This window comes from Emys orbicularis, chromosome 3 (genome assembly GCF_028017835.1).
Source record: "Emys orbicularis isolate rEmyOrb1 chromosome 3, rEmyOrb1.hap1, whole genome shotgun sequence".
Lineage (NCBI taxonomy): Eukaryota > Metazoa > Chordata > Testudines > Emydidae > Emys > Emys orbicularis.
Window position 1 is genome coordinate 126,182,397 of NC_088685.1, and position 12,620 is coordinate 126,195,016.

At 38.5% G+C, this 12,620-nt stretch overlaps 1 protein-coding gene across 10 annotated transcripts in view; it reads left to right on the forward strand.

Annotated features, from left to right (window-relative positions):
• Positions 1-12,620, forward strand: part of QKI (QKI, KH domain containing RNA binding) — a 323,675-nt gene that overhangs the window by 40,166 nt on the left and 270,889 nt on the right. The window contains exon 1 of one of the 10 annotated variants that reach the window (XM_065401357.1): positions 11,795-11,867. The exons of the other annotated variants lie outside the window; for them this stretch is intronic. Within the exon in view, the coding sequence (XP_065257429.1) occupies positions 11,804-11,867 (64 nt within the window). The 5' untranslated portion in view covers positions 11,795-11,803. Of the gene's footprint in view, positions 1-11,794; positions 11,868-12,620 lie in introns of those variants that run through there. 10 annotated transcript variants of the gene reach the window in all.

Genomic DNA, 12,620 nt, shown 5'->3' on the forward strand with positions numbered 1-12,620 from the left:
GTTCTCATCCACCAGCCTTCAGTTTAGAATTGCTAACTACTGTTAGTGAAATACAATTTTATAAACTACTCCAAATTCCTGGAGTTTAAAAACAAGCTGCCTCAGGAGGACCGGGCCCAATTTCAAGCACTTATTGATGAGGCTAGACCTGTGGCAAAGACTTTGCTTTAGGCCTCAGTGGATGTGGCCAGTACTGCTAAATAGAGCCATAGAATCCCAATAGTAATCTGGCATGAATTGTGGCTTAACTCTCTTTGATGTTCCCTAGAGAGGTTCAGAACGCCATTGAGGATTTGCCGTTTGAGTCTAATCTCTCTAATGAGAAGACAAATGAGTCTTTGCACTCATTAAATGACTCCAGCACTGCCTTCTGCTCCCTGGGCATTTATACATTGGCCCTGAAGAGAAAACATGGTAAGCAGATATACAAGCCAAGCTCTCTCCAACAGGCTTTCTATGACCATATGGACTGCCACTCAAGCGTCAGAAGAAGCAAAGGCCAAGGTTATGCACTGCCTCCACCTTGATGTCAGCCACCCAATCTCATCCACTGACCACTGTTACTTTTGGCAGGATGCTCAAGAGTTGAGAACCTTCATTGGTGCCATCGCCAACTGATTCCTGAACCTTTTAGCGGCCTCGTATATTTTGTCCACAACTGGAGGGCCATAACAGACAAGTGGGTAGTAGATATCATCCATTCAGACTATACTGTCGAGTTTCTTTCCTGGCCCCGGTTTAGGGACCACTCTTGTGAGGAGATCTGCTGACAGAAAGAGGATTCTCTCCTAGAACAAGGAGTTATAGAGAGTGCCATTCAACATCAAGACCGAGGGTTCTACTCCCAGTATTTCATAGTTCCCAAAGAAAAGGGAGGATGTGAGACCATTCTTGATTTGAATCAGCTAAATATTTGTATTTGCAAATTTAAAATTCTGCATGGTTACATTGGTATTGATAATTTCCTTCCTGGATGGAAAAAGATGCATGAGAATACTGAACCAACAAGGATGCTTACTTTCATGTGGACAATCATCTGTCGAACTGAAGGTTCCTCAGATTTCTGGTAGGATGGGGAACACTGCCAGTTCGGAACACTCTTATTCAGGCTGGTAACAGCTTGCAGGGTCTTCACAAAGGTCTTCTCGGTGGCAGCACCGATGAGACAAAATGGCTGTGCTGTCTTGCCATACCTGGATGACTAGCTTCTAACAGGCAGATCCAGATGGCAAGTTCATTTGGCAGCTTATCAATGTTCCACCTTTAGACATATTTGGGATTTTGCATAATATAAAGAAATCCACTCCCACGCAGACCATAAACTTCCTAGGAGCAACCCTAAACTTGACCTCAGTAAGGGTCTACCTTCATATGGACATGTTCCAAGCTGTGAACAGCCTGATAAAACACGTCACTCACAGACCTGGAATGACAGTCAATGTTTGTCTTTCCCTGCTAGGCTACATGTATTTATATAAGGCTGTTTGCCATGCTTTGTCTCTGTTGCCTACAGGGCTGGCTTTGGTTTGTTTATTTGTCAGACAGTATTAATATTAAAGTGACAATCCCCACCAATGTCACAGCTTCCCTCATTTGGCGGATGAATCCAGAGCAAGTGCACACCAGAGTCCATTTCCTGACTCTCATACCCAAAGCGACCATAATCATGGATGCATCTCTCATAAGCTGTGGAGCCCACTTAGGCGACTGCACGACCCAAGTTACATGGATACCTCAGGAGGCCAAGAAACATATCATGATGTCAGGCAACATTACAACAGTCTTAAATAAATCAATTTAAATAAAAAGGAGTGTAATCTCTTTCTCTGCTTAAAGTGGTACACTTATGGAACTGGTGTATCCAGAATATCATCACACTGTTGGTGAGGTACCTCCCAGGTGCACAAATCTCACAGGCAAACAATCTCAGCAGATACTTCTCCACCAACCACGAGTAGGAGATGCACAAATCAGTGCTTAAAGGAATCTTCACTCAGTGGGGAATGCCATCTTGGGACTTGTTTGCCTCCCAGATGAACAAGAAGTTTAACATATATTGCTCCAGGGTAGTATTAGGTAGGGACCCCAAGCCCTTCTGCTATCCTGGACAGAGCACATGAGGTATGCCTTTCCTCCATTCTACTGCTACTGCAGGATTTGCCACGGCAAAGCATGAGTCATTTTCATTGCACCCAACTGGCCTGGGCAGTTCTGGTTTCCGGACGTCCTGTGAATGTCAACTCATGCTCCCATCAGCATTTGACCCTTTCCAGAGCTGCTAACTCAGGACAGTGGTACCAGACTTTCCAACCCTGGCTACCTTCACCTCACGGCCTGGTATTTGGTGGGGTGTCCGACCTAGAGCATTCATGTTCAGAGGCTATTAAACTAAAAGACTCCACCATAAAATGTTATCTAGCTAAACGGAGGTGTGTGTGTGTACCTGGGTGCAAAAATATCCATATGTTCTAGACCTTTCATTCTCAAGAGTTGGTGCCTTTTTTTTTCACTCGCTGTGGGTCCACCCAACAGCAATTAATGTCTTGCCACCTTGCGAAGATGGCTACGCTATTTTTACTCGCTTGATAATTAGATTCCTGAAGGGTCTCATTAGGACCTTCCCATCAGTAGTGAAGCCAACACCACAATGGGACCTCAGTCTTTTTACTTTCAGAATCCACTAGGCCACCCTTTGAACACCTGGCCACATGCTCAGTGTCCCACCTTTCTATAAAGATAACCTTCCTTGTTGCCATCCTGTCGGCCAAAAGGTAAATGAGCTGAGAGCACTCATGGCCAACTTGCCATACGCTACTTTTCATAAAGAGAAGGTATCCCTTTGCTTCCACCCAAAATTTATCGTTTCCGAGTTCTGCAAATCAGTTAATTTAATCATTTCCTTTCCGAAACCTCATTCTTCCGTTGAGGAGAGGCTCCTTCACACTCTCAATGTCAGATGAGCTTTGGCATTCTACATGCAAAGAATTAAACCAGTTAGCTTAGGGTGTATGTTGCTAGAGCAGAACGAACATGGGATCAAGTGATATCTGCTGAGATTGGGTAGATTTTTGGCTGTTTCTTCCTTTGATCTCAGTCAGCCATCTCTATCTCCCAGTTGGGGTGAGGGCCCATTCTAGTAGAGTACAAGCAGCTTCAGTTGCATCTCTTCAAGAAGTGCCTATGCTGGACATTTGAAAGGTGGCAACCTGGAATTCCATGCACAGCTTCATGAAGAATTATGCTTTAGTCTAAACCACTTCTGCAGACACAGACTTTGGAATGACAGTATTGCATGCATCTTAGTTTTTGCATTCTCCCACCCCACTCGAGTTATTGCTTAGCAGTCATCCTTGTGTAGAATACACACAGGGACCAACACTTCGAGTGAAGGTTACTTACCTGTAGCAGGAGGTACTTTGAGATGTGTGGTTTCTATCTGTATTCCCCTACCTGCTTTTCTTCTGTTGTGTTTGTATTCATGGTAGAGAAAGAACTGATGAGGCAGTTTGTTCGCACTTCCCTTTATATCCTTGGTGCTGAACCCGAGGAGCTCCAGGGCTCAGGTGTGGACCAACGGACACTATTCACAAGATTTTCTGGTCTCAAGCATGTGGTGCGTACCCACATGTGGAATACAGATAGGGATCACACATCTCAAAGAACCTCCAGTTACAGGTAAGTAACCTCCATTTTTCATAGAAGAAACTTACATGTTGACTGCCTGGCTATATGGTATGTACCATTTCCAAACACTGTAAACTGTGTCTCTCCAGCATTTGGAACAAGGGTCAAATAAAACTCTAGCTCTGTTCAAGGTGATAAACATTTAAATGAATGTTTTGTTTTTATTTTTGCAACTGTTGTCTCACTAGTGGTCATGTCCCTTTTGTGAAATCTTGCTGACTGCACTGATTAGAGAAAGTTAGTTGATTTGCTAGTTCACCCCCTTTTGGTATTATGTCAAGTCAGATGACTGAACTAATAAATACAAAAGGTGGATTATAGTAAGATTAGTATCCTAGTGTTCAGTGTTTCAGTTTAACACAAGATTAGGTCTGAAAAATACTCAAGTTTAATGGCTTAGTTCTTATGAACATAATACAAACTGTTTCAGTCTGAAGTAATTTTTTGAGATGATGATATGAGAATGTGCCTTAGAGATAACAATCTAAGACTAAGTTTCTCCACACTGTCAGTGGCTCTAACTTTCAGTTGAAAGAGAATAAAAGCTACATTTAAACATGAATATTAGAGTACACAGGCTTCCAACAAATAATTGACAGGCTGTTTTATTTTTCCAAGTTAAATATTCAGAAATTATATCTATCTATCATGAATTTATTTATTTATTTATTTCTGGGAAGAAGATTGTCAAACACATTTTATTGCTGCCACTAAAGTTGTACCAAAACCAGGCAGTATTCTAAAGCAGACTAGACTGCATTTTTATTTAAAACGGATTTTTTTTGTTAATTTGAACATGAAATTCAAGTTGCATAATACTTTTACATAGACATTCTCAGAGTGTAGTTCTTAAGTATTGGTTGATTGTGCATTGCCTTGCATATGAGGCACCTGAGACAAGGTTTAATTTTTTTCCCCCTCAGCTTCTCAGGTGGACAACTTAAAATGAAAACAGCTTTCACTTGACCGTTGTGAATTTACAAAATGAATTGATTTTTATTTTTACCCTATTCACATGCTAAATTTGTATATTTAACATGTATAATTCATTTGCTGTGCATGCATTGTGGGCATAATTTGTGATAGCAAAACTGAACTTGGTTGCGTAAGTGGTGGTGTTAAAGGATTTTCGTTTTTTAGCCTAAAGTATGTATTGTGCGGAATTAAATTGTTTACAAACATTTCTTTTTAAAGCTATGCATATGAGTGTTAAAACCTAGGCTGCAAAACAGTTGATAAACCAGCTATGTAAAGAGATTTGTTTTATCTGACTATAAATAAATGGAGAGGCTAAATTTTATAATGTGATAATCAAGTCTCAGATGGTGTCCATACTAACAGAGACCAGCAATTTGACAATTAAAAGCTAAAAATGTCAGAAATTCATACAACTTGTCACATATGCTTGTCACAAATGAGTAGTATTTGATTTAAGGCTATCATTCGGTCAGCTGTTCCCCCAGTTTCTTGAGCTACGTGCTGACTGCGTAGTTTGTTAGTGAAGGTTTCTTGTAACTAAGCATAGCTGTCATATATGTAAGGCTTGGCCATGAGAAGAATAAGAATGGCATATCTGAAAATTTGTCAATCTATTTAATGGAACCAAAAATATCTTCCATAGTTAGGCTTGGCAGTATTTGATTTTTATTTTTTATAATGATGGATATATTGATATTTAAGCTCTCTTTGTTGTTATGCATTTAAATTTTCACAGTTGCAGAAAATTATTGGGGGTGTTTAATAATTTAATGATAGTAGATGTTGAGATTCAGAAAGTTAAGGCTTCTAACTATTAAAACATGAATTGCCAATATATACAAAGTAAATATCCTTAAATCAATCTTTATTAAAGTCTCAAGCAGCATTTTTCATACTTTTCCTGTCTGTAAGTTTCGATTATCATTGATGGAGGTATTTTTTGTTTTGTGTGTGTACAGTGAAGACTTGTACTAACAAAAATGTAATCCAAGCCTATCCATAGTCTTAAAACAGTGCAGTAACTAATACAGTTGCATTATCTGGTGTCTAATTTGTCACTGTAAACAAAGAATTGGCACCTGTCAGCTAAAAAATTGTGCCTATCACTCCATCCATCCTTCGGACAGAGTGATGGGGCTGCATTTTTATGCCAGGACTAGGGCAAAATTACACACACACTGTAGTCTGGGGATAGGGAAGATGATGTCAAAAAAGTGGGAGTGAGCTATCATTAGTCAGTAAATTGTCAGAGTTCATTATTAACTGAATTGGGGATGTGTGAGGAGCTAGCAGATCCTGTTCCTGTGGATTAGGCCCTAGTTGAAATGATGAAAGCTGTCAGCCAGCTCAGCCTCTCTTATGAAATTGTGCTTCGTGTACATAGACATGCATGGTTTTATAAATATTGAATTGGCTTTATTATTTTGCTGTACTGGCATATTAAATTAATTGAAGATCTCATTTGAAAACTGATACAGTTGTTCTGGAAATAGTGACATGGTGTTTCTCCTTTTTCTGTGTTTGCTATGTTGCAGTACTAAGTTAATATTTTGGTAACTGATCCTGATTTAGATGACTAATGATGCACAAAGAGGAGACAGAGGGATGCTTATATTCCACTTTGCATATCTATGATACAGTCTCAGCAAGTTGAGCTGTTATAATAATGCTAATGTTCCATTCATAGAGATCTCAATAAAAGCTGAATGTAATTCTTTGTAAAGAATACATAACGAACATTCTCAGTGACTGATTGTGTTGAAATACTTTTTATATTTTACATGAGGAATCACAGAAGATCTGTATATAGTTATTTACTGTTTTATTTGCATATTTTTGTAAATTGAAATGGGCTTGCTATTCTAGTTATGATTCTTTTCCAACAAGTTTAATTTGAATCCTTATTTTAGTTTGGAGATCCAAATATTTAAGGTTGAGTAATGTAAGCTGTTAAAGCTGATTCCTCCTATTTTTTATTAAAAATCAGAAATTGACTTTCAAATCACTTACTGTAATTTAATGGCAATGTAAATGATTAAAATAAACATGTAGTTTATAGTATTAAAGAATGTAGATTACAACTGTTAAAATATCCACTAATTAAACAGCTTGCTCAAACTTGTGGCAGTTTCAGAACACCTGCACATCGTTTTTTGGGTTCCCGTAGAATTGAACAGTGTTAGAGACTTTAAGAAATGGTCATATGAGATGCTTTCAAACTAAATGAAGGTTTTTCTTGGTATGAGTCTGAGAAGGGCAGAAGACATTCATTCTTTTTCGCAAGACTTAAATAGACCCAAGCTTTCACCATACCTTGGGGGGATCACTGCTTCTGCCTCAAAGAAAGGGTGAACAGATGAACTAGGTGAAAGACAGTTGCACAGACCATCTTGCTATAAAGAATGCCGCACAAACAGCCATTTTCTTCCTCTTCAGGATAGTGGTGATCAGGAACGATCCGTATTACAGTATGGAAAAGACCTATTCTTGGCAAGCTAGTAAACTGACTGGTCAGAGAATGTGAATTGACTGTCTACTATTTGATCATAGTCAAATATTCCAGCAAGAATGTTCTGATATAGCTGTTGGCCTACCTTTTTGATTGCATCATGGTGCCATTCTTTTATCTTCTAGAACTTCATTGCCTCATGTTTTTACATTTTTTTCTGGGTTAAAATAACTTAGTTAAACTTTTTATAATTAGGCCTAAGTATCTAAGGCTAAGCCTACTGGAGATAGTGTTACTCTTTGTTGATGTTGTAAATATTCTAATAAATTAGTGAGTTCAAATATTTGACCAATTTTGATGTTTTGACCAGTCAATTGACCAGTTATTTTTGGAATGGTCCAACCCTAAGAAAACCCCTGGGAAATCCTTTGGCGGTATTGGTGTGAACAGTGGAAATATGTCGATACATGTCTTGGAACTAAATATCAGAATAACCCGTCCACTCACTGTAGTTAGTGTCAATAGAATTTTCATATTGAATTATTGGATCGCTAAGCTACTTGAGAGCAAGGTCTAAATGAGACCACTCAATTTTGAAGACTGAAGAGAAGTAAATTCCTAATCTCCTCAGACTCCACTAATGGTATTTACACACAGAAGATGCTTAACCATCTCCAAGGGAGTTTTCCTGCACCTGAACAAAAGAACTATTCTATAAAATGGAGAGAGGATTCCAGAAAATGACTGTTCCCCAAATAACCATTTATTCTGAGTGATGGTGGAAGAAAAAAGGCAATTCTTTCATCACACAAAGGGGCAAGACAGAAGTGCAGTAACCATTAGAAGAAATCTTTTACCCTTCTCCAATTCAGAAAATGGTTAGGAAAAAATGGCTGAATGGTTTTCAAATGAGCCAGTCGGGGGAACATATTTCTTCTGATTTGTATGGTTATTCACAAGTGGAAAATGTTAGAACATGCTCTAGACCTGGAGAGTACTGGAAGTTATCTGATCTGGGTCCTTTGTGGTAACTACTGAAGCTAGAGAGCACTGCCTTGTTTGCTAATGACTACTTCCAGTCTGCATGCATTTTCTCCATGCATAACAGGTAAGGCTATTAGTTGTACGTTAAAGTTCTTGTCCATTAATGGAATGAGCCACGAGGCTCTCCTCTCAGAGGGTGCCTATAACCTTAACTACTGTAAATAACATCAACAGAGGGTCCTGTGGCACCTTTAAGACTAACAGAAGTATTGGGAGCATAAGCTTTCGTGGGTAAGAACCTCACTTCTTCAGATGCAGATGTCTTGCATCTGAAGAAGTGAGGTTCTTACCCACGAAAGCTTATGCTCCCAATACTTCTGTTAGACTTAAAGGTGCCACAGGACCCTCTGTTGCTTTTTACAGATTCAGACTAACACGGCTACCCCTCTGATACTTGTAAATAACATCAGGTTGTCGGATATTTCTCTCTCAAGTTCTGGGTTTCTCTGACAATGCTTGTTCACCTGTATTTCTAAAATGCACTCTGTGGGGCCTTGGAAAACATCTGATGCACTTATAAAGGTTCCGAGAGCTGGGAATCATGTGTGTTCAGAATTATATTGATGAGTCCCTTAATCTTTCAGTCCAGTGCATACTTAGTGTTAGTACTGTCCAGGAAAGTAGGAGATGTAGGAGATATGATACACAGACATAGAGGTTCCACGGGCAAAGTTCACATAGCCTTTGAGAACCTCAATCTCAGAAGTAACTTTTGGCAGTCACTAGAAACTCAGGTGCAGCATGAGAAATAAAATTTTCCCATCTCCCAGAAAATTTGTGGAAGGAAGGAATGACAGTCTCCAACTACTAGAAGCATTTGTCAAGAGGAGGAGCACCAGCTTCTTGAGGAAGAAGTGTCCTAGAGTATTTGTCCTGGAACATCAGTGGACTAGTATTTTCTCTCTCAACTTGAAAATTGACCACTTTGGCTGTCATAACCTCTGCCTAGAGTGCTGGGAGAACTGGTGCTTCTGTCTTGAATTTCTTCTTTCTTATTTATTCATCCAGGAGAGTGTGTGTTTTGGACTTCCGTTTCAATCAGGACTCTTCAGTATCCAGTTTCTCTACTCATGAAAAAGAGTAAACTCTGAAGTTCAGAAGCAACCCATGTGGTTCTTAGTCTACTTTAAGTAGTATTCTTCTCCTTCCTCCTCATTCCCAAATGCAGTTGATTATTTTTGGAGGGCTCCAACCAGGGATTTGTTTGTTTGTACGTGTCAAGATTGGTGAAACAGCACTTTGCTCTTGCCTAGTAAGGAAGTATGCTTTTTCTGCTATGGCTCTGATTTCTGGGTTGAGAATCAGGGATCTTCAGTTGGGGAACCCTGCAAGGTAGTTATTAAGCACTCCTTGCACATGTTCATGAGTCATGATAGCCCGGTTTTAGTCAGAGTTTAGAACAGTATTTAGCAGAAAGATGCTCAGGATATTCACTGTCTGTAGCATCTCATGGGCTTGTCCAATAATTTGCACTTGTGTCCTGCCTTCTGCTGACAGAATTTTCAGTTTTCTAATGGTTTTGTTAATGTGAAATGAGTTGATGGCCTCATGTTATTAGTGAGTATTCTTAGCATATCCAAATTGCAGTAGGCATCAGTTGGTACACTGGCCTCAACAGGTAGGACTGAATGGGTATGTAGTCTAGAAATGAAGTATGGTATCAAGAATCTCAAAATATTAATGGCACAGTGTGGGAAAGCCACTGTGCTTTCCCTGTTCTGTGGCTCGAAGATGTCTGTCAGTGTGGTACTGATCATGAACACTAAATTTTTTTAAAAGCAAGAAGTAGGAAATCAAGTAGAGGTAAATTATTTACGCAAAAACGGGCATCTCTCCATAAATTTAAGCTACAGATAGAACCTACAGAAAATATGAATTAATTCAAATCGCTAAACATAGTTTTGCTATCTGAATGTGTAAAATGGGTGGCGTCTTTTAATACCATGATTTAGTAGTTCTTATAATGGTATGCTACTGTTGCTCAGTTGTCTGTGCCTAGTTAATCTTTATTTAGTCATGGAACATTACCAAAGTTAACCACTAAGTAAATGGATCACAATTCAGGGTATAAATTATAAATAATAAAACTTACGTATACAATCAAGAAGCAACTAAGATTAAGTGTAGTATTTGGCCACATTTGCTTTGAGGGGACTGAGACAACAGAGGAAGTGGTCATATTTTAATCACTTCAAAAAACAATAATAACAATGTAAGCCTTTTATGTATGCAGCCCACTGTAGTGGTCGTGCTGAAGAACGTGGCCAGTGAAAATTGGACAGTAGTTGACATAACCTAATTCACACTGCCAGGAAATTTTATACCAAAACTGAACAGTAACAATTTATGCACAGTAACTGAATTGTCATTTTGACTTGTCCAATGTTGATGCTTTTGAATAAGCAAGAAGTTGACTACTCCTTTCACTATAGGAACATTTTTAATTTCAATTTGGACCTTAAACACCCAATTGCCTTAATTTAAGACTTAATTTTGTTTAAGCATTGTTTTCTGTCTTTGCTGGTCCTGGACCATCATTCTACTCCGAGCCAAATGGTTAATTTTTCACAACCTGCTAGTTAAGGTTGAAGGTGTGGAGATAGTGTAAATTACTTGGTTTGATGGTGTATATTAGATTGTGTGACAGTGGGTTACTGAGTGGATCACTTAATTATTTACATATGGACTTTTTAAAGGTTTAGTGATTTTGTAAAATGTAATAATTTGGGATATTTTTGTTACTTGAACTTTGACACAGCTTTTAAAATCATGACTAGCTTCCTGGCTTCTCCCTTGTTTATTATTCTGTTCTCATTTACTGATGTGTTTTTCTGAGCTCTGGAGGAATGAAGTAGCGTTTTCTCCTTTCTCCTTGATAGGAGTCCCTAGTTAACTCCTTTCTGCCTAACTTAACATGGAGGTATGTACCTCCCCTCATGAGTTTTATACAAATTTTTGTAAGTACTATATTAGCCACCCCAAAACCACTAAATTGTGTTGCCCCTTACTGAGGGCCCCCCCCCCAAAATTGGGGTCATTTGGAGGTTAGGATGAGCTAAAGAGAAAATGGCTGATATTTTTAGTAAGCATTTGAGATTGCTCAGTTTGTCAGGGGTAGGCAACCTATGGCACGCGTGCCGAAGGTGGCACGCGAGCTAATTTTCAGTGGCACTCATACTGCCCGGGTCCTGGCCACCGGTCCGGGGGGCTCTGCATTTTAATTTAATTTTAAATGAAGCTTCTTAAACATTTAAAAAACCTTATTTACTTTACATACAACAATAGTTTAGTTATATATTATAGACTTATAGAAAGAGACCTTCTAAAAACGTTAAAATGTATTACTGGCATGCAAAACTTTAAATTAGAGTGAATAAATGAAGACTCGGCACACCACTTCTGAAAGGTTGACTACCCTTGGTTTATGTTTTAGCAAACCCTAATGAAGTACTATGCACAGGAATTCGTAGCTTGTGGCATACGCCCTGAAGACCAGTCACCTTTCAACACAAGCTCCAGTATCGGCTTCATTTGAGAGATAATTACTATCATCCAGACCGAGGAACAGACAGAAATACATTTAAATACCTTCTTTAATACTCCAGAGGGTCATTTTTGAACAGCATGCCACTTCACATTTTAAGGAGGATGGGGCAGAGTGCAGTACCTTTAACAGCAAGGGTATTTTGTAAGCAGTTTGAGGTGTTTGTGGGTAAAGAATTTTTAAAAACATTTTCAGCTTTGTTTCTCAGGGTTAAGTATGTAAGAGTCAACATAAAGTCAACTTTGTCTTTTAAAATTGCAAACAATTCTAAAGATTATTTTAAGGTTTCAGGTGTTACTTGTTATCAAAGCTCTTCACTTGCAATGCGACTTCCTAAAATTAATATAGGTCATGTCTATATAAGTAAGATTGTTCTTGAGGGCTGAAAACTGGTTGTAGAGATTTTCAGGGCTGATTGATAATCTCTTGAAGTGCCCTCCAACTAAGTTGATGCTCAAAGCTTTGTCCAAATAACAGAAGTACTGTTGAGATATTAATGCTTCTGTTTTAGGAAGTATCACAGAATCTTAACGTTTCAAAGGGTTTATAATAACTTTAACATGTAAAGTTGATGCAAATCAACCTGTTACAATATCTAGTAAGTAGTTCTTTAAATTTGGATTGAAGCATGCATTATTTTTAGTCTGTCTTGAATATGCGCAGCAAAACATAAATCATTATGGCCCTGGTCCCTTTAAGCCTCTGTAATGTTTGAATTGGGGAGGGATGCTGCAGAGAAGTCTTTGAACATACTCTAATTTGGAATGTTACCTTTCAGTTTTTAATAACATAAATATAGGTTTTAATAAGAATTAAAAACAAATGCATAATGCAGTGAATAACCTTAATTTGAAAGCAATTTAGTTATCATTTTTTAAAATCTACCAGCTGATTATTTAAAACAAAGTACAGTTTAGTGCT